Source organism: Cololabis saira, chromosome 7, assembly GCF_033807715.1.
Source record: "Cololabis saira isolate AMF1-May2022 chromosome 7, fColSai1.1, whole genome shotgun sequence".
NCBI lineage: Eukaryota > Metazoa > Chordata > Actinopteri > Beloniformes > Belonidae > Cololabis > Cololabis saira.
In genome coordinates, this window is record NC_084593.1 from 47,090,952 (window position 1) to 47,115,972 (window position 25,021).

Genomic DNA, 25,021 nt, shown 5'->3' on the forward strand with positions numbered 1-25,021 from the left:
GCAATATTTCAGCATAGAAACTCAACTGGAGGACGTGTATTTGTTTATTCCAGAAACAAAACTGGAGGATGAATATTTATTAATTTCTGAAAGTACAAGACGTTCAATATAGGCCCTATGTATTTCCTGGAGCATAGACGTGTTTATGTAACAGCAGTCCTTCGGAGCAGCAGGGGGCGCTGCTCCTCCCGCTGCTCCGCCTCCCGCAGCCATAGACATATATACATAGATCATGGATCTATAATAGATATACGTAGACGCCTCATGACCCATAATAGATCCATGCTCATGACGTGCTGGAACCTGGAACGGAATCCAGCGTGTCCGCCATATTGGATGGGTCTCCTCACTCCAGGCTAAATGAACTACACTGGAGTTACAGAGTTACAGTTACAGAGTTACAGTTACAGCCAGCACACGCAAGAAGCTGCAAAACAGTTCTTTTGCAAGGGTTTTATCTCCCCAGCCCCAGTTCAAGCCTAACAGGGTAGTAGAAGACCCTGGAATGACCTGGATTTATTTTTATAGATATATTTATTGAGGGCAATAAAAGAGAAAAAAAAAAAAGATTTACAGGACTGTCTCAGAAAATTAGAATATTGTAATAAAGTTCTTTATTTTCTGTAATGCCATTAAAAAAACAAAAATGTCATACATTCTGGATTCATTACAAATCAACTGAAATATTGCAAGCCTTTTATTATTTTAATATTGCTGATTATGGCTTACAGTTTAAGATTAAGATTCACAGAATATTCTAATTTTTTGAGATAGGATATTTGATTTTTCTTAAGCTGTAAACCATGATCAGCAATATTAAAATAATAAAAGGCTTGCAATATTTCAGTTGATTTGTAATGAATCCAGAATGTATGACAATTTTGTTTTTGTAATTGCATTACAGAAAATCACAATATTCTAATTTTCTGAGACAGTCCTGTACAATAACAATAGAAATATCAATATTTTCCCCTTTTTAACTTTTCAAAACAATAATAAAATAAAAATAAATAAATAATATTAATAAGAAAGAAAAAATACATAAATATAAATAAATACAACACATCCCTCTCCCCTTCAAATAAATTCAAATGAACAATCAAACTTGTTTCTTTATTAAAATATAAAATGAATTAATTAATTTATCAATATGCCATGTCTTTGTTAAAGAGCATAATACAAAGTCTTTCAGCATAAAAGTACGTATTTTTTAATGTGTGACAGCGTCCTGTATCCCATCCAAGATGGCGGCTGCGCTGAACGTCAGCGTCAGTGTACGAGGTGTCTACGTGTACACGTCTACGCCCAGCTGCAGCAGCAGCAGCTCCGGGAGCAGCAGCTCCAGCAGCTCCAGCATGGACGGGGCGGACGTCTCCTTCACTCTAGCCTACGTGGTGTTCTCGCTGTGCTTCGTGTTCACTCCCACGGAGTTCCGCGCCGCGGGGATCACGGTGCAGCGCGTCTTCTCGGGCTGGCTGGGCAGTGAGCACGCGGCCTTCGTGCAGTACCACGTGAAGAGGACCAGCGTCACGGTGCTCGTGCACGCCGCGCTGCCGCTAGGTTAGCGCTGACGTCATGGGGATGCGCGCGCAGACCCAACCCCTCGCCCAGGGGGGTCTTTAATTGATTTATGGGTCTGCGTTAAATCGACGCCGTAGAGTACAGCGTAGGGTACGCGGCGACGCGCACCGTACAACGCGGAACCATAAATCAGCCTTAACGGGCCAGCAGGGATCATTAGCGTCCCGTGCCCTGAATGCATTAAGTGACGGGAGCATTATTTGATAGGATGTTGCTGGACTATCAAATTATGCTAGCCCTGAAATATTGATTTAAAATGGATAATATGGGATGTTGAGTATTTGATCCTTCAAAATAAAACTACCCATGACATTAATTGCATTACACTTTGTGAACATTATACGATAAAGAGAAGAAAAAAAACATTCTATCGCTTTATTTGATATTCATTCAGTCATTGGCCTTTATTTAGCCAGACAGGTCATTAAGAACATTATTATTTACAGTGAGTACGTTTACATGCAGTTAAAATTGGGGTTATTGCTAATATTCTGGTTACTGAAACATTGGGAATATTCTGTTTACATGGTAATGAATCATTCAGGATATCTGGATCAAACCAGCGACGCACGGAGAACATCATGACACAATTACCGTCATTTCTGCTTCTTCTTCCTGGATCCAAATTCAAAACAAATGCTGCTTTGTGCAACTTTTCTCTCACCTTCTTGTAAATCTTCTATCCCGGTACTTTCTACCGTCTACAAATGCAGAAATGTTCATATCCTTCATTACATTTATGAAGTGATTAGTCTCCTCCTGGTCTTGGTTTCTCCGTGTTTAGAAGAACTTCCTGGACTCAAAAGACCAGGATTCCTTGTGAACAGAGAATGAGCAGAAAACAAATTCCTGTTCCGTTTGATGGGGATATTCCGTTTGGTGTTTACATGACTGAATATTCAGGTTTTAAAAGGAGTAACCCAGGGCTCATATTGGGGTTTTTAAAAACCTGAATATGAGCAAATTCTGGTTATTCAAAGGGGTTATTGGTGTTTACGTGGCCGTGCAAAACCAGGTTATTGCTAATATTCAGGTTTTAAAAGGGTCGTTGATGCATGGAAACGGGCGGGCGGGGCTGGCGAGGCTACAGAGCAGGGTTTTTTCTCTGGGGTCGTCATGTTGTTGCTCTCTCTCTGCAGGATACTACCTGGGAATGTGCATCGCTACTCCAGAGAAGAACCTGGCTTATGTTCACCAGGTAAGTCCACTGTCTGCAGAACCAACCGGTGTTTAGAACCTGAACGTGCTTGTGTTTAGAACCCGGACAGTCCTCTGTTCAAGCCACGTTTCCATGGTATTTACAAAAACGGATATTTCCCCCTCTACGTTTTGAAAAATCCCTTCATTTCCAGGAACCTGCATAAATATCTGTTAAGGTGCTATGAGCAGCCAAACCTACAGGGGGCAGTGTAACGAGAAGATAAAGTCATGCTAGCCAATCAGAATCCTGGAAAAAAACATCAACAAATGACACAAGTAACTTCCAGTTACTTCCAAGATGAACCAGAGTCTTTGGTTTGGAGTGACAGAGAAGTGGAGTTACTTTTAAGTGTGACTTTAGAATATAAAACAAGTAAAATACAAGACAATATTGACGGTTATAAACTAATTGTAAACACAGGTGTCACTCATGACGCTGCACTGCAAAAACTCAAAATCTTTTGTCTTATTTCTAGTTAAAATGTCTCATTTTTAGTCAAAAAATCTCATCACACTCATCACCAGATAAACTTGTTATTTGACAATTTTCACCTGTTTCAAGTAAATTTTCACTTTTTTCCAGTGATGAGTCTTGTTTTAAGTGTAATGAGATTTTTTTTTTTTTGTATAGATATCTTTATTGAGGGCATAAAAAAAGAAGAAATATTTACAATAACAATATAATTATCAATATTTCTCCCCCTTTTTTTTTTTTTTTACTTCTCACAACATTAATTAAACCAAAATAAATAAAGTATAATAATAATAAAAAAAATAAAAAATAAAAAAAAAATAAAAAATGTAAATAAAAATAAAAATAAAAAACAACAACACACCCCTCTCCCCTTCCCTCCCTCATATGGTCAATAAATTACATCATTCAAAATTATTTAACATGTGTCTATCAATACTAGAACAGAAATGAATAATAAATTAAATAATCAAGTCCTGTGAAAACAAATTCATTAACATAGTAGATGATTCAGATCATTAGTCCATTAAAAGCAAAAAATCCAAAAAAGGTCCCCAAATAAGGTCAAAGTCTCTAGTTTTTTTTCTAACGGAATACAGTATTTTTTCTGGAGTACTATATGATCCAAGTTCATTGATCCACTGTTTGGGTCCTGGGGGGTTTTCCGATTTCCAGTTTTTTAAAATACAATTTTTTGCTGCGGTGCCTGCGAGCAGAATGAAATACTTTTTATGATAGGTTATTTTTAATGAACTAATATCTCCCAGTATCCAAACTTTAGGATCAAGAATATGGGATTTTAAAATGTCAGAGATTGTTTTGATGACGTATTTCCAGAAAGCATCTATAACAGGACAGTTCCAGAGCATATGGAGCAGATTTCCAGTATTTATTTTGCATCTTTGGCACATGGCAGAGACCGCACTATTAAATTTATTTAATTTGTAGGGAGTGTAGTAAATTTGATGTAAAATATTGAATTGAATTTGTCTGTGTTTGGTGGATATTAGCATAGTGTGTGTTTTTTCTAAAAGAGTATACCAATCCTTGTCCTCATATGAACATTCCAGGTCTGCTTCCCATTTTAGTTTCATTGGAGGTCTGTGATATAGTGGTAGGTTATTGATAAGAATATTATAGATTACAGATGTTATTCCTTTTATAGATGTGATTTTGTTATCAAGCAATTGTTTTTCCAATGGAGATGTTACAGGTTTATTGGGGAATGTGTCAAGCGATTGATTTTTGATCCAGTCTCTTATTTGAAAATACTTAAACAAATTATGTGTTGATAAGTCAAATAATTCAGATAGTTGAGAAAAACTGGCAAATAAATCATTAATATATAAATCATCAATTGTTTTGATACCTTTCTCAGTCCAACTTTGTAGAGTTCTGTCAGCAATATGACTTGAAATGTTAGGATTGTTGATAAGAGGAGTATTCAAAAGTAAACATGTATTTAAGTTCAATAATGTGTGAGAGTCCTGCCATGCGCCAAATGTGCTAGAAATAATTGAATTTGTTGTGATCTTAGCCAGTTTCTTCATGGAGCCCAAGTAGGGGATAGACGTTAATGGGATAGTTTTCATTTCATTTTTCTCTATTGAGACCCATCTCAAATCACTGTTGTTTGAGTGCAGCCAAATCCACAGTGGACGAGCCTGAGATGCTAGGTAGTACAGTCTAAAATTTGGAAGATTTAATCCACCTTTAGCATATGGAGCCTGAAGGGTAAGTAGTTTAACCCTTGAAGTTTTCTTTTTCCATAGATATGAAGATATAGCTTTGTTAATATGTTTGAAAAAATCTATGGGGATTTTGAAAGGAATACAATGAAATAAATAAATGAATTTAGGTAGTACGCTCATTTTGATTGTACTGACTCTTCCAATTAATGACAATGGTAAATCCATCCACCTCTGGAGTTCTGATTTAGTATGATTTAACAGCTTTACATAATTTTCTAAATACACTTTATTAGGGGAGTCACATATATTAATACCCAGGTATTTAAAACCACTGGGGCAACATTTTAAGGATCCAGAAATAATACAAGTATCACTGTCCGCTACATTAATTGGGAAAGCCTCACTTTTTGAAAAATTAATTTTGTAACCAGATACAAAACTATAATCCTTAAGGCACTCAAATATTTGGGAGAGAGAATTAATTGGGTTTGTTAAAAATAATAAAAGATCATCCGCATAGAGAGCTAATTTGTGCTCATCTCCACCAAATGATATACCAGTAATGGATGGATTGGAGCGAATGGCAATGGCTAAGGGTTCAATAGCAAGTGCGAACAACCCAGGTGAGCTGGGACATCCCTGCCTACATCCTCTAGAAAGCGAGAAGACGTCTGACAGAAATCCATTGGTTGCAATCTGAGCCTTAGGGGCATTGAAAAGTGTTTTTATATATTGTATAAATCTATCACCAAAATGCATAGTCCTAAGGGTCTGCAAAAGAAAATATGGTTCTATTCTGTCAAACGCCTTCTCAGCATCCATAGACACAATTAACATTGGCTGTTGTCGTTTCTGTGCAGCATCTATTATGTGAAACAATCTGCGCACATTATCTGCTCCCTGTCTGTTTTTGACAAATCCAGTTTGATCTGGATGGATTATTTTAGGAATGACTTTCTCTAGTCTTAAAGCAATTATTTTAGATAAAATTTTATAATCTGAATTAAGCAAGCTGAGAGGTCTATAGGAGCCACAATTCTGCTTGTCTTTACCTGGTTTAGGCAGTAATATTATTGTTGCAACCTCCAGTGACTGTGGCAGCACTTGATTATCTAATGCTTCCTTAATCATATTAGTAAGAGGGGCCAGGAGTTTTTTTGAAAATGTTTTGTAATATTCAATTGGGAATCCGTCTGGTCCAGGTGCCTTATTGTTCTGTAATGAGTTAATAGCACAAAGAACCTCCTCCTCAGATATTCCAGCATCCAGAAGATCTTTGTCAATTGTGTCAATCTTAGGGAGGGATATTTTATCCAGAAATTGTTTTATTTTTGAATTTTCAATATCAAGTTCAGACTTATACAATTTTTGATAATATCTTTTAAATTCTAAATTAATATCTTTAGGTTCTTCTAAACATCCATCATCCTCTGCTTTAATACACTTAATATATTTTTCGGAGTCTTCCTTTTTAATCTGCCATGCAAGTAACTTGCTTGTTTTATTGCCAAACTCATAATAGTGATACTTTGTTCTAGTCATAGCTGCCTCAGCTTTACTAGTACATAAGTTGTCATATAGAATCCGTTTTTGAGTAATAGTATTAAGGGTAGCAGGGTTTTGTGTTAACGAATGTTCTTGTTCTAATAGCCTAATTTCATTTTCTAGTTGCTTAAATGTTTCTCTCCTTATTTTACTTTTATGTGCCCCATATGACATGATTTGCCCTCTCATGTATGCCTTAAGGGCTTCCCAGATATTAGAGTGAGTAGAAGAGTTCAGGTTAGCTTCCAGGAATACATCAATATGAGTATTCATAAAGGTAATGAATTCTGGGTCTTTCAATAGATAACTCCTAAATCTCCATTTGTGTGGGGTAGACTCAGGTAGACCTAATTCCATTTCCATCCTAATGGGATTGTGGTCAGAGAGTGTGGCAGCTAGATAGGAGCAAGCTTTAATTCTAGACAAAGTCTTATGTGAAGCCAAAAACATATCTATTCTTGAATAAGTATTGTGAACAGTAGAATAAAATGAATAATCTTTTTGATTTGGGTGGTGTAATCTCCAAACATCGCATAGTCCCAATTCTCTCATCCCTTGACTTAGGGCTATGGCTGCTTTGGACAGTGATAATGATTTGGGGGAAGAACGGTCCATTGATGGATTTAAAACCAGGTTTAGGTCACCCCCAACAATGCACTGGCCGTTAGTTGCAGCAAGCCTTAAAGTTAATTCATTAAAGAATGTCGGGTCATCTATGTTTGGGCCGTATATACACACAAGGGTTATCTTATTTAAATTTATAACACAATCTATGAGAACAAATCGACCACTCTCATCTTTCTCTGTTGAGTTCAACTGAAATTGAAGGTTCTTATTAATGAGCAGTGCCACTCCCCTTGACTGTGAAGAAAATGAAGAGTAGAAAACATGGCCTACCCAGTCCCTTCGTAGCTTCATATGCTCCAGATTGGTGAGATGAGTCTCTTGGATAAAAGCAATATCAACAGAGTGTTTTTTCAGATATGTTAAGACTTTCTTTCTCTTAATTGGGGAATTAATTCCTCTGACATTCATTGATATACAAGTCAATCTTCCTGCCATATTCAAATGACATGACAATATATAAGGAAAACCATAGATCCCTTATTTAGAGCATAATAAAATAAAAAATAGTTCAAAGTTCTGGGCATTAATATTATAATTACTAACTTAATGGGACAGATATAGAATAAGGACCATATATAGCATACCCCCCCCCCCCCCAAAAAAAAAAACAACAAAAAAACAAAAACAAAAACAAAAACAAAAAAAAAAAAAAAAAAAAGGGAAAAGAAAAAAAAAAACACACCCAAAAAACAAAAAAACACCCACCCATGTGGCAGGTAGTTGTGCACTTCTAAACAGGCTAGGTAGCCTCAACAATTACTATTAAGTCAAATTCAATCAACCACCATCAGGGGACTATTTAAAGCAAAACATTCTTTATTTTATTAATTTATTTATTTTCAAATAAAATAGATGAAATAAGCACTAATCTACAAAACAGAAGATCCCTATTTGGCTATGTTGGTCTTAATTATCACTTCTAAAACAGGAAAACTAAATAACAATGTAGGTTATATTTTTCTTCAAAGCAGGATTATAAATCACTTCAAATTTGTATTAGGCCTACTAAATTATATTACTGGATCAACATTAGCCTACCGGTATGTCCAGTGTTGAGTCCCATCAGTTTCAGTCCCACAGGTGTTCACTCCTCTGGACAATATCCCCCACTACTCCATTTCCACTTCAGCAAGGAAAACTTCAACTTCAGTTGGTGTCGCAAAAAGTTTACGCTCTCCTTGAAATCTGATCTGCAGCTTAGCGGGGTAGCGGCTGGTATATGCAATGCTTTTCTCTCGGAGTTTTTTCTTGACATCTTTGAACTGAATCATCCTGCGCTGGATCTCGACGCTGTAGTCTGGATAGAAGGAGATGCGCTTGTTGTCCAGGTACACCGCACCCTTCTCTCTGGATAGACGGAGCACCTTCTCCTTTTCCCTGTAGTTAAGGAATTTAGCGATGATGGGTCTGATCCGGTCCGAGGGTCTTCCCAAGCGGTGAGCTCTCTCCAGGGTGATCGGGGAGGTGAAGCGGTCATTCCCCAGCAGGTGCGGGATGATGCGCTCCAGATATCCAACCATGTCGTTCCCCTCAGATTTCTCCGGCACGTTTATAATCTTTATATTTGATCTTCTGTTTCGGTTCTCCAGGTCGTCTGATTTTTCTTTTAGAAAAGCGATCTCCTTTTCCATCTTTTCCATTTGAGAGCAAGTGTCTGTTAAATTATCCTCATTTGCACTAATTCGGGTCTCCATTTCGTCAACCCGTTCGGCCAAAGTTGAAATTGACAATTCAATTTTAGACAATGAGGTTTGAATGTCTGTTGTCTTTTTGTCTATATGACAAGTAAGATCTATTTTGATTTCCCGAATTGCTCTCAACAATGAATCCAGTGTCAGCTGTTCCTGATCAGCTGCCATCACGCCGTGAGGGAAATCTCAGCCGATAGTTCGTATAATATTGTTGTATAAAGTTCTTAAGCTTTGAGTTTTACCCCTTCAGATGAGAGAGAAAAGGTCCAATAAATGGGGAAAGTTAATTTCCCTTTCGGAGCTGAGTTAGTAAAAGTAAAATAGTGGTGATTGTTGAGGCATACCGGGAGCTCACGGACACACGTCCACCCTCACTGATTGCATCCGCTCTCTCGTAATGAGATTTTTTTGACTAAAATGAAACATTTTAACTAGAAACAAGACAAATATTCTTGTTAAGATTTTGAGTTTTTGCAGAGTGGTGACGTTTCTGTCTAAATGTCAGTTTCCCTCCGTTTACAAGCAAACGTGAAAACTGAGTTTTTAAAAATCTCCACTTTGGCCGGAGTTTTCAGAAATGATGGTTTTTGGAGACTTTGAGCTTGGTTTTCGTGTAAACGAACGGCCAAAACGCATGAAAACACCAGCGTTTCTGCTCCGTGTAAACGGGGCCTGAGTCTGCTGAACAGCCTGTTCATGTCCCTGCTGGAAACAGCTGAGTGCCCTCAGGTCTCATCTGTCCTCTGCTCCCTGTTGCAGGTGCAGGACGGCTGGAGAACGTTCCTCCTGTTCTCCGTCGGCCTCCAGGCGGCCAGCCTGATCCTGGTGGGTTACTGGTTCTGCTGGCGTTGGCACAACCATCCCATCAGCCGGGCCCTGCAGGCCCACGTCCGCCCCCCTCAGTCCAGCTGGGGGGCCGTGGCCTCCGGGGTCAACGCCGAGTTCAGACGCATCGACAAGTTTGTGAGCGGAGTCCCCGGAGCCAACGTCATCGTCACCGACAGCTGGGTGTTGAAGGTGAGAACAGGGAGACAACACCTCTATACCCAGTGCTGGAGTTGTAAAATAAAATCAGGGGGGATGGTGGATTTGATCATACGGGGACAGATAATTTGTGCTGATTACAAATAATATAATATATTACAAATAATAGCAGTGACCAAAACACCTGCAGAAATACTGCAGGAATGACATAGCAGCAGTTAAATGCAGCCTTCTTTTTTTGTGATCAAATTTTTTTTATTGAATAACTGAGATTAACAGGATACAACACATATTTCACATAACATAGATGTCAAATAGAAATAACCATCAACACAGATACAGAAAAAAAAAAGAAAATAACCACATAAAACAAAAACATATGCAAGATAAAAAAAAAAAAAAATAAAAAAATTGTTGGCTTCAGCAGCACATGGCGGAACAAACATATTTACTGGAGCATGCAGGATTGCCAGAACCAGCCTTGGCATTACCAAAATTCCACTCAGGAGCTAAACCATACCTTCAGCTTTACTATGATGTCCATCATAAACTATCTTACACAGATTGTGGCCTGCAAGATTTCTCAAATCACAGGAGCCGCCAGATTAACCAAAAGCTTAAACCATAAATATAGACTAAGAAACAAACAAAACAGACAAGACCAACAAAAAAGGTGTGCCACCTCCCCTCCCCCCTCCCACCCCACCCACCCCGAACTCAAATATCATATAGCATAGTATAGAGGGAAACTGTATAACCACGCCCTCACATACACAAAGAAAATAAGTTAACTGGTCGGGATCAAAATGTGATCATACCAACAAGTCCTTTAATGAGTTGGCCACACCCCGCCAACTGTTCAAGATGGATTCTTTGGCCCCATTGATTCTGGCAGTCGACATCTCCATGAATACAACATCTAAATAAGTAAGATGTAGATGTAGAAGTAAAATTTGGAAACCAGGCCGGAATTATCCCTTTGGGTAGTGACCAAATTATAAAGGGGGTGAATAGATAGGGCTTGCTGAAGTGGAATACTGTGTGCATTAAGCGCATGTCTTAGTTGCAAATAAAAAAAGAATGAAGAAGGCGGTACGGCAAAGGTGTCTCTCACATCTTGAAAGGAGCGTAAACCTGAACCGTTGAAAATATCACCTAGATAGCAGATACTACTATTACTCCAAGGAGATGCTGTGATGGGTCTGCCTCCAATCATAAGACTCTTATTGTGGAATAACGGAGAGAACGAGTGCCATTTACAGGATATCTTAGCCAGGGATTCTACTGTGTGCCAAGTCCGAATAAGAAAGGAGACTATTGGGCCAAAACGAAGCTTACATTGTGAGTCGGACATGTTGGAGAAAAGTGCCCCTTGCAACGTCAGTGGTCGAACAATATCTTCCTCCAGTTCACGCCAGGACACCTGAATATCAGCTTTAGCCCACACAAAAAGAGGTCTAAGGACAAAAGAATAAAAATACAGCTTAAAATCAGGAACTGCCAGTCCTCCGTCTCCTCTATTTCTCTGCAAGGTTGCCAGTTTTAAGCGGGCCCGCTTTTTATTCCAAATAAATTGTGAAATGCTAGAATTAATCTTCTTCCAATAATCGACAGGGGGCGCAAGGGGAATCATTGAGCACACAAAATTAATCCTAGGTAGAATATTCATTTTCACAATGGAAATGCGGGCTTGAAGAGAATTGGAAAGGCCGGACCATTTATCTAAATCAAATTTGACTCTGTTCCAAATTTCTAAGTAGTTGTGGGAGACAATGCGATTCAGGGATGGAAAAATGTGTACTCCAAGATACTTAAATTGCTGGACAACGGTAATATTAGGTGGGAATTGTAGCGCTTTAGCCGTGTCGGTAAGGGGTAATAAGACAGATTTATTCCAATTGATTTTAAAGCCAGACAGATCGCCAAACTCACTACAGATTGAGAGCAAAGTCTGCAGGGATTGGACCGGGTTCTCCATAAATACAAGCACATCATCAGCATATAACGCTAGATGATGAGACGTACGGCCAACTGAAATGGGCTGCATGGTAGCAGATTGACGGATCATCTGGGCTAATGGTTCTAGAGAAAGCGCGAACAGTGCCGGGCTCAAGGGGCAACCCTGCCGGGAGGACCTGGAAACAGGAAACAAGGCAGATGACAATTGACCGGTGAGAACTAGAGCCGAAGGCTTAGAGTACAAAACCTTGACCATATGTACAAAGTCCCCACCAAAACCCATTTTTTCCAACACAGCCCATAAAAAAGCCCATTCTAGCCTATCAAAAGCTTTCATCGCGTCCAATGAGAGAACTGCAGATGGCGTGTTCTTACCCGCTGCGGCATCTACTACATGTAGGAGGCGTCTAACATTATCAGCAGCCATCCTAGTTTTAATAAACCCTGTCTGGTCGCAATGGACTAATGAGACCATGTGATTCTGGATGCGTCTGGCAAGCACTTTTGCATAAATCTTAAGATCAGCGTTCAGCAAGCTGAGAGGTCTATAACTGGCGCAGTCAACTGGGTCTTTATCCTTTTTTAGCAATAAGGAAATTATTGCAAGGTTAACATCTCTTAAAAACTCTCCTTTGTCTATTGATGTTCTCACCATATCCAGCATCAGTGGGCCAAGTTTGTCCCAGAATGTTACATAAAACAGATTTTTCTACTTATTTCAAGTGAAAATTTACCTGAAACAGGTGAAAATTGTCAAATAAGTTATTTTTCTGGTGATGACTCTAAATGTTGAAATAGCAGTAAAACCACATTCATTGATGAAATGACATAAGGGATGGAAAGGAGGGATGACAGTTTTACAGGGGGGATGATTTGGACCGTTTTTATTTCAGGGGGGATGATTTGGACCGTTTTTATTTCAGGGGGGAGTATTTGGACCGTTTTTATTTCAGGGGGGGATGATTTGGACCGTTTTTATTTCAGGGGGGGATGATTTGGACCGTTTTTATTTCAGGGATGATTTGGACCATTTTTATTTCAGGGGGGGATGATTTGGACCATTTTTATTTCAGGGATGATTTGGACCGTTTTTATTTCAGGGGGGGATGATTTGGACAATTTTTATTTCAGGGGGGAGTATTTGGACCGTTTTTATTTCAGGGATGATTTGGACCGTTTTTATTTCAGGGGGGATGATTTGGACTGTTTTTATTTCAGGGGGGATGATTTGGACCGTTTTTATTTCAGGGGGGATGATTTGGACCGTTTTTATTTCAGGGGGGGATGATTTGGACAATTTTTATTTCAGGGGGGAGTATTTGGACCGTTTTTATTTCAGGGATGATTTGGACCGTTTTTATTTCAGGGGGGATGATTTGGACTGTTTTTATTTCAGGGGGGATGATTTGGACCGTTTTTATTTCAGGGGGGATGATTTGGACCGTTTTTATTTCAGGGGGGGATGCCATCCCCCTCATCTCCAGTACTGGTTACAACACCTCTATACCAGTCATATCTGAAAGGCACTACTTCCTCTTTTAATCCCAAGTTTTATTTAGTAAAACTTTGATAAAAATCATCTGACCATAGACGAACTTTGTAGAACTTAAAAACTAAATGTGAGCTCAGTCCTTGGGTATTCTTTTGGTTTAAGATTTTTTATTTTTTTTAGCAAAACCATGACGTTATCAAAAGGAATGAAAAGTTTAGAGGAAGGTAGTTATTCCAGAGGAAATACGGCTGCTGGGACGATTTTCAGAGGAAACTTCTGGAAACTAACCTCAAACCAGCAGGTGCTGCTGGTCATCAACATCTACCGAGAACTGCAAAAACTCCAAATCTTACCAAGAAAATTTGTCTTATTTCTAGTTAAAATGTCTCATTTTTAGTCAAACAATCTCATTAGACTTAAAACTAGAGTCATTACCAGAATTATTTGACAATTTTCACCTTTTTCAAGTAAATTTTCACTTGAAATAAGTAGGAAAATCTGCCAGTGGAACAAGATTTATCTTCTTATTACAAGCAAAGAAATCTTGTTCCACTGGCAGATTTTTCTACTTATTTTAAGTGGAAAATCTACTTGAAAGTGGGTGAAAGGTGAAAATTGTCAAATAACAAGTTATTTTTCTGGTAATGACACTTGTTTTAAGTGTAATGAGATTTGTTTGACTAAAAATGAGACATTTTAACTAGAAATAAGACAAATATTCTTGTTAAGATTGTGAGTTTTTGCAGTGAACTCCTGCTGCTGAATACGGATCTCCAAACCGCTGACTCATGGGAGACATCTACTCTACTGCTCTATGAGCAGAGGATTTTCATTATTCTTTTTTACACAAAACGCAGGATGAAGAAAGTGGGAATTAACTCATGGACGTGACTGTAAATTAGGGCTGGGCGGTATGGACTAAAAAAAATTATCACGATCATTTCTGGCATTTATCCCGATAACGATAAAAATGATGATTAAAAAAAATACCAATTCAACTCCACCTTTTCAACTATACATCTATCACCACATTCAGTCTTTGGAGCCCCCAAATCACTTCTCTAAAAGATACTGAATACTACTAAACTACACCAATTAAATTAATAAAAACCAATTAAATTAGTACACCTGTACTGCAAAACTGTTATGACTCAAATGAAACAAGTTTGAAATGTAAGAACAGATTCAACATTTATTCTAACTGTATGGTTAAACAGTGGGATAACAGTGAAACAGCTAAAGTACCATGTCCTTCAAGTTTTCTTAGCTTATAAAATTACAAAGTAGAAAAAAATACAACCTGATAAATAAAGAAACAGGACAAATAAATAAAAGTTCACTGAAAATAAAACCCTATCAGTGATGACCTTCTAATATAAATAAAATGTGCAAATTAACCTGTGGTTGGAACATGCCACAAATTAGATTCTATTGCCATTTTTTTTCGTAATAGTCAAACGTTATATCAAAATGTAACAACCATTTCCTTCTGTTTTTGCAGACTCTGCACATAATAGATGATGTTTGCTCCTCGTCTCTTTTTAAATCCAAACCAGTTCCAGATAACGGAGCTGGAGCCTCGTGTTGTGCGTCGCCCATGTGAAATCTGGACTTATAAATGTATGAATATTTTGTGATTTTGAGGACCTGTAAAACCAGACTTTGCCCCTTCTTCCTGAAGTCCTGCGACCCCCTGCTGCTAACTCCTGGTTATCTCGGCCTGGGTCGAGATAGTCCGTTTACGACCCCACTGCATGGCCGGAGATCAAAACAAGGACCCAGCAGGGTTTCTGCCAGGGAAAACAGACTTCCTTGGGGTTTTATGACACCTAAGCAGGGGTCGGGAAGCAGCGGAGCCCTAAAACCAGGCCTCTTTGGACAGACACAAAACCTACCAGCAACCCCCCCAGCCTGGAACTGGCTTTAATGTGCCTCATAAAATGGCGACCGTGCCATGAACCACAATCCCAGCATGCCTTGCGGGATGGGGCGGCGCCTGAAAGCGCGCGCATCCAATCACAATGAGGCACCGATGACGTCACTGCAGCGCGCGTAGGATCAAAACCCCTGCCGCTGCTCCTTTTTCTCCTCTCTTCCGATCACCCTCTCATCCGAGCTGGATCGTTTGGCTCTGGGCCAAGATCCCATCTCCCTTTCTCCCCCCGGCTGGGGGGAGGTGTAAGGCCCCATCGGGCCGCTCCGTTGGACCTGCAGCCCGTTGAAGCCGCGGTGCACGGAGCCGCCCCCATCAGCTCCCGGTCTCAACTTTTCATCCAGAGTCCTGCTTCACGTGTCCCCGGTCCCTGGGAGCTGGAAGGGGGGGGGAAGCCGCTTCGAAGCTCGGCCCCGGCCCAGGGTGAGACCCGTTCCTCTTTCCTAACTTCTCTCTCTCTGCTCTTAAACTTCACCTGAAAGGATCTGTGGACAGCCTGCCCCGCGCAGAACCGAGACGCATCCCGCTGCCCGTCCCGGGGCCACGCGCTCAGGCCGACGGGCACCAGCACTCAGAAGAAGTAGACTGGCCCCGCGCGCCCCCGAGACGACGTGATAGCCTCCGGACCGGAGCTGGAGCGCCGGCTGCTTCAGCTGTACCCCCGTCCTCTCGTGATTCCAGAGTCAGGAGGAGGAGCGGGAGAGGCGGGAGGACTCTCTGGGATCGGACTCCGACCAAAGACCCGGCAGGAACCCCTGATCGGCACCCGGAGACCCGAGGAGGCGTGAGGTTTTGAGACCTGGGTGTATGAGTTTAACTGGGAGTGTTACAGAGCTAAATCTGTGTTCAGAGCTGAGATTACACCACCATCATTATAAGGACTGTTTTCATTAATTTGTAGTCACTACTTTCTGCTAGTCATTCATGTTTTAAAGCGCTGTTTTCTGCAGTTGATCACGGTTTAACACCGGGATCACCATCCGTTCTAATTGCACGTGGCCCAGAGGGCGCGTCCATCTTTAAAAGACCACAGGAGCCCGTTGAACTGTAGATGTTCTGTATCTTCGTTATTATTGCTTGATTTCTTCTTTTTTTTCATTCCATACATTTAACGTTTACGTTTCATTTTATTGATTGTTGTTTTTCTAGTTAATTAATTGTTTTATGGATACTTAAGCCATTTCTGCCATCAGGTTTATTTGGGTGTTGCGTTTATCATCTTTTGACACCCGTATGTAAATAAATTCTGATTGATTTCTTTATGAGTGGTTGTGTTATTTCATGCAAGATTTGGTCACAAATTGATTTGTTTAAGCAGAGCCTAGTGTTCGGATATCACGCCTTCACTGTTATTCTGTAAGATTTGCTGTTCTGCAGGATAATTCAAATCATAATGAGACTGATTTTCTGCTGTTAGTTATCGAATCCCACCGGAAGTAAGGCCCCGGCGGTGGTGCCCCTACGAGAATTATCATTTTTGATAATACAATTTGATAAATAGTCAACTTTATTAATTATTAATAATTCTTTAATAGAATTATCATTAGCCTTGATAACTGGACAGCCAAGCTACCTATGAGTTGCACAACATTAAATGGCGCCCCAGCGTGAGGCTCTCTCGAAACTATATTTGTGACCAGTTTGTATGAAATAACAGAACATTAATTTTGATCGGGAAAGAAAATATTTTTATTTTTCTTCCCCCCTCATTATCTGATTCCTACGGTTATTTTAAAACATCCCTGTTCTAATGGCAACCTCGCCTCACTAAAGGGTGATGGCTTTGTTAAGTTCTTTAATTTTATTAATTTGAACTTTTATTTTTCATCACACGATTATTAATCTTGTGATTGATTTCCTCTGCAACCTTGCTTCACTGAAGGTAATGGTTGGGTTTGCTTTAAGTTCTGTTAATTTTATTAACCTGAACTTTTTCTATCACTCAATTTTTGTGAATCTGTTTGAGTAATTTCCTCTTGCAACCAGGTTCCATGGAAACTAATGGTTGGCTCGCTGTAAATTCCTGATTTTATTAACCTGAACTTTTATTGAGGGATCACTATTTTATTAATCTCTGATTAATTCCCTTTTGCAACCATACTTAACTGAAGGTAATGGTTGACTTAATTTCTTTAATTCTATTAATTGAACTGTTGCTGATTACCCCATGTGAGTTATTAATCTTCTCAGATTAATCTCTACTGTGTTTTAAGTTGAATCTTTAATTTAAAGTTATTTAAAGATTCCTCCCTTTTTATTCACTTTATTAATTCCTTTCAGTTGGTTCTTGCTTCTAAGGTTATAACCAATACCCCAGTCTCTCAGGGTTTGTTATCGGTTTAATTTCTTCTAATCTGGGTGATAACGTGAGCTGACTTCGTTAATAAGTGTAATCTCTTGCCAGAATCCCAAGCGAAGCGCTGGGGTCTGGACCGTGAGCTGAGGTGTGGTTATTAATGGCAGAGAGCTCATCGCAGTGGACGGAGAACCAGCAGAGGTGGACATGCCGGCTGATAGAGATCGACCGACAGGCAAGTCTGTTCTTAGGCTGGACCCAAAAGTGGTGAGCCCGGTCATCTCATCCCCTGAGCCCCCTGGTCAGACACCACCGTGAGTAAGCCAAAAATTAATTACCCGAAAGGAGCTGCGGCCCTTCCCAGTTTTCACTGTTACTGACGCTGAAGAAGCAGCTCAACGTTTTCTTAAAGTAAACCAGAGGAGAACAGATCACGATTAACAACCAAGGCGCAGACGCCGTACCTCAGAGCGAGGGGGGTCCCACGTTTGACCTTTTTAAGCCAAAGAACACTGAACAGCTGCATTACCTTGTATGCAGCGGCCCCCTCACAATTTTTCTGACCCAGAAGTGGAAGCCCGCTCCACACCTGAAAGGGGGGTAGGATACTTTGGGGCGTTAAAAAAAAATTCACGCCTACACACAATTTCCAGGCTTCCATAGCCGACGTAAGTTAATTTGTGTGTTTTTGTCGCCTAGCAATTAATCAAAGAGTGGTTAAATTGTTGGTTTTTGTTTTTAGGTACAGTGTACATACTGAAACCTAACTAACCCCTCCTTTTATCTTTCATCTACCGCACTTTAAGAGTGATATCACTGTGTTAGGTAAATGAATGATGTTATTGCTTTGAATATGTTTTTCTTTTCATATTTTTGTGCATGGCTCGCCTAGTGGAGGAAACCAGGCGAGCTCACGCCCCCAACCAGAGTTTATGACCACATGGACTGGTGCACCGTTGTTAGATTCGACAACCAGACCCTGCATTCCGGTTTTCGATTCGAAGGGGGGAATGTTGTGCGTCGCCCATGTGAAATCTGGACTTATAAATGTATGAATATTTTGTGATTTTGAGGACCTGTAAAACCAGACTTTGCCCCTTCTTCCTGAAGTCCTGCGACCCCCTGCTGCTAACTCCTGGTTATCTCGGCCTGGGTCGAGATAGTCCGTTTACGACCCCACTGCATGGCCGGAGATCAAAACAAGGACCCAGCAGGGTTTCTGCCAGGGAAAACAGACTTCCTTGGGGTTTTATGACACCTAAGCAGGGGTCGGGAAGCAGCGGAGCCCTAAAACCAGGCCTCTTTGGACAGACACAAAACCTACCAGCAACCCCCCCAGCCTGGAACTGGCTTTAATGTGCCTCATAAAATGGCGACCGTGCCATGAACCACAATCCCAGCATGCCTTGCGGGATGGGGCGGCGCCTGAAAGCGCGCGCATCCAATCACAATGAGGCACCGATGACGTCACTGCAGCGCGCGTAGGATCAAAACCCCTGCCGCTGCTCCTTTTTCTCCTCTCTTCCGATCACCCTCTCATCCGAGCTGGATCGTTTGGCTCTGGGCCAAGATCCCATCTCCCTTTCTCCCCCCGGCTGGGGGGAGGTGTAAGGCCCCATCGGGCCGCTCCGTTGGACCTGCAGCCCGTTGAAGCCGCGGTGCACGGAGCCGCCCCCATCAGCTCCCGGTCTCAACTTTTCATCCAGAGTCCTGCTTCACGTGTCCCCGGTCCCTGGGAGCTGGAAGGGGGGGGGAAGCCGCTTCGAAGCTCGGCCCCGGCCCAGGGTGAGACCCGTTCCTCTTTCCTAACTTCTCTCTCTCTGCTCTTAAACTTCACCTGAAAGGATCTGTGGACAGCCTGCCCCGCGCAGAACCGAGACGCATCCCGCTGCCCGTCCCGGGGCCACGCGCTCAGGCCGACGGGCACCAGCACTCAGAAGAAGTAGACTGGCCCCGCGCGCCCCCGAGACGACGTGATAGCCTCCGGACCGGAGCTGGAGCGCCGGCTGCTTCAGCTGTACCCCCGTCCTCTCGTGATTCCAGAGTCAGGAGGAGGAGCGGGAGAGGCGGGAGGACTCTCTGGGATCGGACTCCGACCAAAGACCCGGCAGGAACCCCTGATCGGCACCCGGAGACCCGAGGAGGCGTGAGGTTTTGAGACCTGGGTGTATGAGTTTAACTGGGAGTGTTACAGAGCTAAATCTGTGTTCAGAGCTGAGATTACACCACCATCATTATAAGGACTGTTTTCATTAATTTGTAGTCACTACTTTCTGCTAGTCATTCATGTTTTAAAGCGCTGTTTTCTGCAGTTGATCACGGTTTAACACCGGGATCACCATCCGTTCTAATTGCACGTGGCCCAGAGGGCGCGTCCATCTTTAAAAGACCACAGGAGCCCGTTGAACTGTAGATGTTCTGTATCTTCGTTATTATTGCTTGATTTCTTCTTTTTTTTCATTCCATACATTTAACGTTTACGTTTCATTTTATTGATTGTTGTTTTTCTAGTTAATTAATTGTTTTATGGATACTTAAGCCATTTCTGCCATCAGGTTTATTTGGGTGTTGCGTTTATCATCTTTTGACACCCGTATGTAAATAAATTCTGATTGATTTCTTTATGAGTGGTTGTGTTATTTCATGCAAGATTTGGTCACAAATTGATTTGTTTAAGCAGAGCCTAGTGTTCGGATATCACGCCTTCACTGTTATTCTGTAAGATTTGCTGTTCTGCAGGATAATTCAAATCATAATGAGACTGATTTTCTGCTGTTAGTTATCGAATCCCACCGGAAGTAAGGCCCCGGCGGTGGTGCCCCTACGAGAATTATCATTTTTGATAATACAATTTGATAAATAGTCAACTTTATTAATTATTAATAATTCTTTAATAGAATTATCATTAGCCTTGATAACTGGACAGCCAAGCTACCTATGAGTTGCACAACACTCGTTTAACAACGAGCTCCTCGCTCTCAGATCCGCCTTCCGCCATGTTTGTTACACAAAAACCTCATCAATGGGAATTTATCTTTTTTACCACGAGATGACAAATTCTTACCGTGGGGAATTATTTTGACGGTATATGGTGAACAGTAAAATATCACCCATTCCTAGTGTAAATCAGCTGGAAGAGTTCCACGTGTGTCCTGCTGTCTCCAGGTGAGCACCTACCACATCCACCTGGCCCTGCAGAGCGAGGTTCACGTGACGGTGACGGGGTCCAGACAGCACCAGCTCAGCCCCGACTCCAGCTCCCCCGTGGAGATCCTGACCCTGAGGGTGGACAGCATCAACCCTGCCGTCTCACCGTTCCACATCAGGTACCGGTCTGGTGTTCCAGCGCTGATCCTGCAGCTAGAGCAGAGAGGAGAAGCTCCAGCTCTTCTGTAAATGTGAACAAACAAACAGATCTGAGCTTATTTAGGTTTTTACACTCTGGTCATTAACCCTTGTACTGTCTTTGGGTCAAAATGACCGACCTTCCTTCCTTCCTTCCTTCCTTCCTTCCTTCCTTCCTTCCTTCCTTCCTTCCTTCCTTCCTTCCTTCCTTCCTTCCTTCCTTCCTTCCTTCCTTCCTTCCTTCCTTCCTTCCTTCCTTCCTTCCTTCCTTCCTTCCTTCCTTCCTTCCTTCCTTCCTTCCTTCCTTCCTTCCTTCCTTCCTTCCTTCCTTCCTTCCTTCCTTCCTTCCTTCCTTCCTTCCTTCCTTCCTTCCTTCCTTCCTTCCTTCCTTCCTTCCTTCCTTCCTTCCTTCCTTCCTTCCTTCCTTCCTTACTCCCTTCCTTCCTTCCTTCCTTACTCCCTTCCTTCCTTCTTTACTCCATTCCTTCCTTCCTTCCTTCCCTCTTTCCTCCCTTCCTTCTTTCCTCCCTTCTTTTCTCCATTCCTTCCTTCCTTCTTTCCTTCCTTCTTTCCTCCCTTCTTTCCTTCCTTCCTTATTTCCTCCCTTCCTTCTTTTCTCCATGCCTTCCTTCTTTCCTTCCTTCCTTCCTTCTTTTTCCCTTCCTTCATTCTTTTCTCCCTTCCTTCCTTCTTTCCTCCATTCCTTCCTTCCTTCTTTTTTTCCCCTCATTCCTTCCTTCTTTCCTTCCTTCCTTCTTTTTTCCCTTCCTTCCTTCTTTCCTCCCTTCCTTCTTTCCTCCCTTCTTTTCTCCATTCCTTCCTTCCTTCTTTCCTCCCTTCCTTCTTTTCTCCATGCCTTCCTTCCTTCCTTCTTTTTCCCTTCCTCCATTCTTTTCTCCCTTCCTTCCTTCTTTCCTCCATTCCTTCCTTCCTTCTTTTTTTCCCCTCATTCCTTCCTTCTTTCCTTCCTTCCTTCTTTTTTTCCCCTCATTCCTTCCTTCTTTCCTCCCTTCTTTCCTTCCTTCCTTCTTTTCTCCCTTCCTTCCTTCTTTTTTCCCTTCCTTCTTTCCTTCTTTCCTCCCTTCCTTCCTTCCTTCTTTCCTCCCTTCCTTCCTTTTCTTTCTTTCTTTCTTTCTTCCTTTCTTCCTTCCTTTTTTCCTCCCTTCCTTCCTCTCTTCTTCCCTTCCTCCTTCCTCGACTTAGGTTAAACTCCTTGGTTAAACTTGACTGGATTCTTTGGAAGCTGCACTTTTATTTGGTTTTGATCCACATCTTAGTGTGATACCGTTTGCTGGCTGGATGAAAAGAGCAGACTGAAGCCTGTAGGTCTGAATCTCTCTGTTGGGAGTTCCTCCGTAGGTCTGAATCTCTCTGTTGAGAGTTCCTCCGTAGGTCTGACGAGTCTCTCTGTTGGGAGTTCCTCCGTAGGTCTGAATCTCTCTGTTGAGAGTTCCTCCGTAGGTCTGACGAGTCTCTCTGTTGGGAGTTCCTCCGTAGGTCTGACAAGTCTCTCTGTTGGGAGTTCCTCCGTAGGTCTGACGAGTCTCTCTGTTGGGAGTTCCTCCGTAGGTCTGACGAGTCTCTCTGTTGGGAGTTCCTCCGTAGGTCTGACGGATCTCTCTGTTGGGAGTTCCTCCGTAGGTCTGACGAGTCTCTCTGTTGGGAGTTCCTCCGTAGGTCTGACGGATCTCTCTGTTGGGAGTTCCTCCGTAGGTCTGATGGATCTCTCTGTTGGGAGTTCCTCCGTAGGTCTGACGAGTCTCTCTGTTGGGAGTTCCTCCGTAGGTCTGACGAGTCTCTCTGTTGGGAGTTCCTCCGTAGGTCTGACCGATCTCTCTGTTGGGAGTTCCTCGTAGGTCTGACGAGTCTCTCTGTTGGGAGTTCCTCCGTAGGTCTGATGAATCTCTCTGTTGGGAGTTCCTCCATAGGTCTGACGAGTCTCTCTGTTGGGAGTTCCTCCGTAGGTCTGACGAGTCTCTCTGTTGGGAGTTCCTCCGTAGCTCTGATGGATCTCTCTGTTGGGAGTTCCTCCGTAGGTCTGACCGATCTCTCTGTTGGGAGTTCCTCCGTAGGTCTGACCGATCTCTCTGTTAGGAGTTCCTCCGTAGGTCTGATGAGTCTCTCTGTTGGGAGTTCCTCCGTAGGTCTGACCAGTCTCTCTGTTGGGAGTTCCTCCGTAGGTCTGACGAGTCTCTCTGTTGGGAGTTCCTCCGTAGGTCTGATGAGTCTCTCTGTTGGGAGTTCCTCCGTAGGTCTGACCAGTCTCTCTGTTGGGAGTTCCTCCGTAGGTCTGATGAGTCTCTCTGTTGGGAGTTCCTCCGTAGGTCTGACCAATCTCTCTGTTGGGAGTTCCTCCGTAGGTCTGACCAGTCTCTCTGTTGGGAGTTCCTCCGTAGGTCTGACCAATCTCTCTGTTGGGAGTTCCTCCGTAGGTCTGACCGATCTCTCTGTTGGGAGTTCCTCCGTAGGTCTGACCGATCTCTCTGTTGGGAGTTCCTCCGTAGGTCTGACCGATCTCTCTGTTGGGAGTTCCTCCGTAGGTCTGATGAGTCTCTCTGTTGGGAGTTCCTCCGTAGGTCTGACGAGTCTCTCTGTTGGGAGTTCCTCCGTAGGTCTGATGAGTCTCTCTGTTGGGAGTTCCTCCGTAGGTCTGACCAATCTCTCTGTTGGGAGTTCCTCCGTAGGTCTGACCGATCTCTCTGTTGGGAGTTCCTCCGTAGGTCTGATGAGTCTCTCTGTTGGGAGTTCCTCCGTAGGTCTGATGAGTCTCTCTGTTGGGAGTTCCTCCGTAGGTCTGACCAGTCTCTCTGTTGGGAGTTCCTCCGTAGGTCTGATGGATCTCTCTGTTGGGAGTTCCTCCGTAGGTCTGACGGATCTGTCTGTTGGGAGTTCCTCCGTAGGTCTGAGGAATCTCTCTGTTGGGAGTTCTTCCATAGGTCTGACGAGTCTCTCTGTTGGGAGTTCCTCCGTAGGTCTGACCAGTCTCTCTGTTGGGAGTTCCTCCGTAGGTCTGATGAGTCTCTCTGTTCGGAGTTCTTCCGTAGGTCTGACGAGTCTCTCTGTTGGGAGTTCCTCCGTAGGTCTGATGAGTCTCTCTGTTGGGAGTTCCTCCGTAGGTCTGACCAGTCTCTCTGTTGGGAGTTCCTCCATAGGTCTGACGAGTCTCTCTTTTGGGAGTTCCTCCGTAGGTCTGATGAGTCTCTCTGTTGGGAGTTCCTCCGTAGGTCTGACGAGTCTCTCTTTTGGGAGTTCCTCCGTAGGTCTGATGAGTCTCTCTGTTGGGAGTTCCTCCATAGGTCTGACGAGTCTCTCTTTTGGGAGTTCCTCCGTAGGTCTGACGAGTCTCTCTGTTGGGAGTTCCTCCGTAGGTCTGATGAGTCTCTCTGTTGGGAGTTCCTCCGTAGGTCTGATGAGTCTCTCTGTTGGGAGTTCCTCCGTAGGTCTGACCAGTCTCTCTGTTGGGAGTTCCTCCATAGGTCTGACGAGTCTCTCTTTTGGGAGTTCCTCCGTAGGTCTGACGAGTCTCTCTGTTGGGAGTTCCTCCGTAGGTCTGATGGATCTCTCTGTTGAGAGTTCCTCCGTAGGTCTGACCGATCTCTCTGTTGGGAGTTCCTCCGTAGGTCTGACCGATCTCTCTGTTGGGAGTTCCTCCGTAGGTCTGAGGAATCTCTCTGTTGGGAGTTCTTCCATAGGTCTGACGAGTCTCTCTGTTGGGAGTTCCTCCGTAGGTCTGATGAGTCTCTCTGTTGGGAGTTCCTCCGTAGGTCCGACCAGTCTCTCTGTTGGGAGTTCCTCCATAGGTCTGACGAGTCTCTCTTTTGGGAGTTCCTCCGTAGGTCTGACGAGTCTCTCTGTTGGGAGTTCCTCCGTAGGTCTGATGGATCTCTCTGTTGAGAGTTCCTCCGTAGGTCTGACCGATCTCTCTGTTGGGAGTTCCTCCGTAGGTCTGACCGATCTCTCTGTTGGGAGTTCCTCCGTAGGTCTGACCGATCTCTCTGTTGGGAGTTCCTCCGTAGGTCTGATGAGTCTCTCTGTTGGGAGTTCCTCCGTAGGTCTGACCAATCTCTCTGTTGGGAGTTCCTCCGTAGGTCTGACCGATCTCTCTGTTGGGAGTTCCTCCGTAGGTCTGATGAGTCTCTCTGTTGGGAGTTCCTCCGTAGGTCTGACGAGTCTCTCTGTTGGGAGTTCCTCCGTAGGTCTGACGA

The 25,021-nt window shown here is 42.8% G+C and overlaps 1 protein-coding gene across 1 annotated transcript in view; it reads left to right on the top strand.

The window, feature by feature from the left end:
- The first annotated feature begins 1,293 nt into the window (after positions 1-1,293).
- The window catches only part of tmem129 (transmembrane protein 129, E3 ubiquitin protein ligase), a 30,828-nt gene continuing 7,100 nt past the window's right edge, over positions 1,294-25,021 (top strand). Inside the window, exons 1-4 of the mRNA XM_061725988.1 lie at positions 1,294-1,560; positions 2,721-2,779; positions 9,567-9,824; positions 20,637-20,797. Coding sequence (XP_061581972.1) covers positions 1,356-1,560; positions 2,721-2,779; positions 9,567-9,824; positions 20,637-20,797 — 683 coding nt within the window. The 5' untranslated portion in view covers positions 1,294-1,355. The remainder of the gene's footprint in view (positions 1,561-2,720; positions 2,780-9,566; positions 9,825-20,636; positions 20,798-25,021) is intronic.